The sequence below is a fragment of the Alosa alosa genome, chromosome 17 (genome assembly GCF_017589495.1).
Source record: "Alosa alosa isolate M-15738 ecotype Scorff River chromosome 17, AALO_Geno_1.1, whole genome shotgun sequence".
NCBI classification, from domain to species: Eukaryota; Metazoa; Chordata; class Actinopteri; order Clupeiformes; family Clupeidae; genus Alosa; species Alosa alosa.
In genome coordinates, this window is record NC_063205.1 from 11084082 (window position 1) to 11090585 (window position 6504).

General features: G+C 43.3%; 1 protein-coding gene across 1 annotated transcript in view; it reads right to left on the reverse strand.

The window, feature by feature from the left end:
- Positions 1-321: 321 nt before the first annotated feature.
- Positions 322-6504, reverse strand: part of LOC125310862 (xylosyl- and glucuronyltransferase LARGE1-like) — a 49740-nt gene continuing 43557 nt past the window's right edge. The window contains 5 exon segments of the mRNA XM_048268616.1: positions 322-870; positions 1359-2063; positions 2408-2603; positions 3580-3726; positions 4387-4665. Of these exon segments, the coding sequence (XP_048124573.1) occupies positions 1866-2063; positions 2408-2603; positions 3580-3726; positions 4387-4665 (820 nt within the window). The 3' untranslated portion in view covers positions 322-870; positions 1359-1865.

The following is a 6504-nucleotide window of genomic DNA, read 5'->3' on the forward strand; positions in this document are numbered from 1 at the left end:
TGGTGCATGGTTTGCTCATAGCCATGACCCTTACGAAGCAGCATCTCAAAACGATTATGATCTTTTGGGTGAAGCTGTCAGTATATGCATGCCTGAGTGTGTCGTAAACTACATGTGCTGTCATGCCATTGACATGCTGTCTGCTGTGTTCATGCTTTGCATTCCCTTAGCTCACTCCTCTGCCATCTTTGTGAAATGATTGTTTTAATATGACCTCTGGCGAATAGTGCAGCTGTATCTTTGCCTGTCACGGTAGGACTATAGACATGCAGACAATCATTACTCTGTCACAATGGAACACTGAATAGACAAACAACAAACTGACATTAAATGTTTTATTATCAAAATAGACATGTAACTTTCAACATTTTTTCTGACTCAAATTTCTGAAGACCACTGAAGCTGCTTGCAGCCCCATGGAAAATCCACTACTATCTTCTTCATCTTCACAGTACTTAACAGCATTATACAATGGATGGTATTTTTTTTTAAAAAAAGAAAGAATTTGTAAGACTAAAACAATCCCTTTGTCTTTCTTCGGTATTAATACCGAAAAATACCAGCCGCAAAGCAAACACTGTTCATTTGTGAAAAACATGGCAAAGTAGCCATTTGGCACAGTTGTATCACACACAATAATAGTGTCGGCCAATGAGTGGCCTCAGGCTGACAATATCACTGGTCCAGTTTACTTGTGATTGGTCGAGATCCAGTGGGGGCTTGCCCTTCTCTCTTCATTTTGTTGACTTGTCAGAATTTCATTTTTGAAAGCTTGAGATACTGAAAGAGAGTTTAGTCTTTCAGCGCTTGAGTCCAATTGGGTAAAAAAAAAGGAATTTATTTCCAAGTTGTTACTGCAGCCAACTGACCCTGTGAATATTGAAAAACAACATGTAAGGCTTCTGACAAGGGTATTCTTGGTATTTTAAAGCAACACCAAAGAACTTTCCCTCTGTCGCACGCACGCAATTTGTTTATCCAGCACCGGCTTTGCAAATAACAATGTCCACAGAAAAGGTAGAATATGTTGCACGATTTATGAAAGTACGATGTATTGCAACATCAGATGCAAGTCAAATTTGTAGTTTCTTATGTCTCAATCTATCGAACTACAGATCCGCTACCCGATCTGGCAAACTTACATAGTGCGGTTATAGCCGATAAAGGGCCGCAAAGCGAATGCAGAAGTGCCGTTCACCCTGTTACAAGTTGATGAACCACTGAAACGATTTTGGAAATATTATTTTAAGGTACAAAAAACTCTTTGGTGTTGCTTTAAGGGTATTCTAGTCCTTTTAAACTCACTATTCACACATTTTGAAATTAAACTTTTTAACAAGGACATTTTACAAGCTTACCTGACAACCCAAACTGGAGTTAACTCAGGAGGGCAGTTTTGTTTTTTTTCTGCATGTTGAGTTTTTGTTCATTTTGAAGGGGCTGAAATGCATGATGGGTGAGGATTGGGCCAGCCATTCCTTGCGATTTTCATTACATTTAGAAAGGAAACAAAAAGGGGTCAAAAGGTCAACAGGTCATTGACATAACTGGAACCATATCGTGTCCATGTTCACAACGGCCTTGAGGGCAAGCCCACTGGTTGGAAAAAAGTCTTCTTTTCACTTTCGGAATGGCATCCCTTTGTCTGTTGTTGGGATACTTGGGTGGCACAAAAGGGTGCAGTTCTTGAGTTTGAGTGTCTTGGAGTGTGTGTGTGTGTGTGTGTGTGTGTGTGTGTGTGTGTGTGTGTGTGTGTGTGTGTGTGTGTGTGTGTGTGTGTGTGTGTGTGTGTGTGTGTGTGTGTGTGTGTGTGTGTGTGTGTGTGTGTGTGTGTCTGTGTGTATCAGCTGGATGGATGGGTAGAGCTAGCTGTTGTTCTCGGCCGTCATGTACTTGAGTGCAGCGAAGCCGTAGCGACGAGACATGTTCTGCTGGAACTCCTCCTTGAGCGTCTTGAGGCAGACGCGGTACTGTTCATTAGAGCGGAACTTGGTGATGTCGAAACTGGGCGCATGCGGCATGTGGATCATGTAGGCGTTGGGCAGAACCACAAACTCATACTCCTGGAAAGTGAAAGAAAGAAACACAGAAAAGCTTTCATTATGATTAACCTCTCACAAGTCTGAATAACAACGCTAAACTTTCATCTTTCATTTTCATTAAACTCTCCTGGTAGCGTTTCTCAATCAAGGTCGATATCAGGAGAACTAGCAGTTTGTTCCCTTGAGCAATCATAAGCCTATTTGCAATTTTATCACAAAATCAAAGACTTTTTGTGCTTGTACTCCAGGGATATACATACACTTAGTGTGCTAGGTACGTGTTCCCTTTGAAGATAAATTGCATCTAAAATCTTCCTAAGGTGCGCACAAGAAAGGAGAAGACATGTTGAACCATGGGTCTGTACCTGGGCGTCCAGCTCCATGATGTGGGCCACCTTGTTCCAGCCGAAGCCCACGAATCGTCGGTCATACTCCGGGGAGTCCCTCCTCACCATCACGTACGGCTCAAAGTCCGCCTCCCACTGCACGCGATAGGGCGTGGTGGCCGTCCGCCATTTGGCAAAGTTGGTGGGGGCGTGGCCTTTCATCCAGACATGATACCTTGTGTAGTGGTAGAGTTGTAAACACTCAACCGATAACAGTGGACACAAAAAGTGAAATCATGCAGAAATGAGTGTGCAAAGACTGAGCCTTACAATCAGTGCCTTGATACAGAACATACATACTACATGAGAAAGTGGCTTATTGACCATTATGTGTAGATATGTCCCATTACATGGACTGTGCAAGTGCAAATGTGGAAAGTGCATTTATGATTTTCTTCCACAGATTGACACTTTTTTGGCCATGATATTCTGCAATGCTTCCAAAGATCAGTAAGGACAGAGAAGGGATAAACATCACAGACTTGTCTAAACTACAATGTTGTCTGTTCTTTAAACAGAATCTAATTAACAGGAAATCCCCATATAAACACCAGTTGGAGTTTACTTCCTGGTTTTAGATTGGAGAGCTTCAGGTGAATTGTACCTGAGCACCGAATGTTTTATGGAGGAGTCGGGTACAGTGCCTTGGTGCACCCCTTTGAAAACAGCTTTCTCTTCAACTAAATAAACTGATCTAAGGTTTAAGCAAACTCTGGTCTACAAGCTTGAGTGTGGAAGCACCCTTAAGCTCCTTTAAAGAAACACTACATAGGCATTTCACTGTAGAATACATCTTCTTTTACGAACACCTCCACACTGCTCTCTTGCTGGCAGACTAACAGCCTCAGATGCCCTTGTTGGTTGAAGCATAGGAATTATTCAGGCTTCTTGACTGTCAAAGAAAGTTTCTCCATTTCTGAGAGGAGCTATCTGACATAAGAACTTGAATACTTGATCTCACTGTCATGAAAGTGATGAGCGAGGCTTTTTCTGACTTGTTAGGCCTCGATCGTCTCTTTAAGTGTGTGTCAGAGAGCAAGAGTTCCACAAAAAGTATCAGAAACAACGAATGGCAGAGCAAGAGACTGAGAGAGAGGGAAAGAAAGAAAGAGAGAGAGAGAGAGAGAGAGAGAGAGATGTCTGGCTTTTACCTGAAGGTGAAGAGAGTGCCCATGTCCAGCTGGGACAGAAGCTCAGCTTTAGATTTGGGGTAAGACAGACGGTAGCGGAGTGTCTCGAACGCCGGCACCACTAGAGCCTTCTTGGTGCTGGCCATGTCCAACTGCACCACAGACTTCCTGGTAGGGGAGGCATGAGAGGACACACTGAGCATTTTCACAGACCTCTTCTAGAACTTTCATCATAAAAGGAGCTGAGATGAAATTCCTCACTAAGGCAGAGGAGGTACTGTAAGCCACAAAAACCATTTTTCACTTTTTATTTCATTCAATGTTTCCATTTCTTTTATTGACAAATAACAAACCTTTGAAGGCAACAAAAGACAGACCAGTTAGTACGGATACAAGTGGGCTCAATATTTGGCAAGCAAGTCACTGTTGCTCTTGTTTTCCAGTGGGTTATAACAACGTATAATGGACCACAAAATATTTACAACCTAATTAGAAAACATTTATAAAAACGTATGAGGGTACCATTGTTGAAAAGTGGATAGGGCAGTACAAAAACGCGGAAACAGATAAAAGCCCGGTCAGCAGTGCTCTGAGACCTGGACTGGGACATTGATGCTCATGTAACAGAGGTCGTAATTCGTCCGCCGCTCACGGCCCTCGAACCCGCCACCTCGACACTCACCGGCATGGGAGTCGAACGCTCTAACCACTGAGCTAAAAGCCCAGCCTCCCAGCCTCCCAGCGGTTAGAAGCGTTCTGAAGGTTAGGGGTGTGAGGATTTACACGCGCAACTAGCACGCTAGCTCAGTCTGCCTCCGTTACACTCACCTGAGATACTCGTACAGGCCGTACATGGGCAGGAAGTCGATGTCGGACAGGAACATGTAGGGCGTGTTGACCTGCCTCATGGCCACGTTGCGCAGCAGGTTGACGGGGTAGAACTGGCCCTCCTTGTAGACGATGTGGTAGCCCACGTTGCTCCTGCTCATCAGCACCTCGGAGCCTTGGGCGTAGCGCAGGAACTGCTGGGCCTCAGCGTCCGACAGGTAGAGAGCCAGACTGATGGGGCCCTCCCAGTGCTTACAGATGGCCTCCAGCATCTGGAGCCTATGGCACACACACACACACACACACACACACACACACACACACACACACACACACACACACACACACACACACGTACACAGAAAAGAGAGACAGAGAGTGAGAATAAATACCATTACCATAAACGACCATTAACAAGACAGGTTAAAGATGAACGTGGCTCTAAACAAACACTTAAACGCTTGGCCTGCTATAGACCAGTGCGTGCATTAGCCACTCAGGAACAATATGTGCGGCTCGGTGAGGCCATTACCCTTCTCCAAACCAGCCGCAGTCAGCAGCCTGCCCTCTAACCCATGCCAGGCCATGCCAAAATGAATTAGCCTGCCAAAACAAATAGTGGATGATCCCTTTCACAGTCGGCAAATTGAATTATCTCTGTCTGGAGTCATTTGGCGCACACCACGAGATGAAAGTGAGTAAATGCATCCACAAATTCCTCTGAGCCCAAGGAACATTGCATTTTTCATTGCTTACTCCATGCCAGCACTATTATGACTAATAACTAACTGCTTCAATATTTTCAGTTTAAGCTCCTTTTTCATGGTTCAGTGAAGCCAGTAATTCTTTTGTAAAATCTAATTTACGTGTTTGTTTCTGATGGGCAATTTTAGTATATTGTGTCGTATAAATAATGCACTAAAAGGTTTCAGCAGATTCCTAAATATTCAAGTTAAAGTTCAGAGGAAAGCACAAAACTACCAGAGAGTAAAACATCATAGCGTAAACACAGTGACTACAGCAAACTCTTAACTTCTAGTTTAAAATCTTTAAAACCTCTTAAGGACCAGTATACAGGTCTGTGGAACACTGCTCTGCACTGGACAATAAACAAAGACAGCCAGGCAAACCCCCATTTGCCAGCAAAAACCAAGGCCATCGACAGCACTACACACTTGCGCAAATGAGCCAAGAAATTGTGGCGAGACTTCCATTAACACCCGATGGCGGACTACTTCTTGAACTTTTTAATTCACTTCGACAAGTGCGCCTGCTACACTATACCAGCCCCAGTCAGAGGAAAAGAACCAGGCCGATCCGGCTCTCTGGCTTTGCATACAGATGGCTGTAAAAGCCCAGCGAAAACGTCCCTGACCTGTGCTGCCCCAGGTAGGTGGACACAATGCACCTATCTATTTATCAATGACAAGCCTCTGAAGGGGAAAAAAAGTCAATAAAGCCTTTCCTCCTCCTTTCCTTCTCCACTAAACTTATCTCATCAATACGGTACTGATGGGTCTGCACAGAGACTGGCTTCTATTGAAAAATGTTCTCACTCTATGGGGGCTTACTGCATTACATTCAGGCCTGTGCCAGTTAATTTAACATTTTCTCCTTTTTACCCTTGAATGTTGAAAATGTGATAGCGTGACTCATTAAAATCTAAAAGATCAAGTGGAGTTTCCTCTGTGTGTTTTAACAGTCATTAGGTCAATTTGAAGGAATTTCATTAAGGATGATCTAGTGTGGAGTCAGAGAGAAAAGAAACCTTCATCTCCCCCTGGCAAACACAATCAGATAATGGTTAATATTATTAGGAGTGCTATTACACTTTTCTGAAAAAAAAAAAGATTCTCATTTTCTCTTAACTTCTGAGCTTTCGTTCCATATTAACTTCAACTTGCTTTGCATGCTTCACGACACTTTAAGAAATAAATTTGACAAAATAAATAATTTCAGAGACAATAATGAAACGAGGAGCACCTAAGGCTAAAGGATTTGTACACACTAAAAACACACATAGTGATGTGCACACAAACACACACTACTGACACACATTCTGAAATTAGACAACTCAAAACGTAACAAGACAGGAAGCCTATACGCAGTCAATTTCAT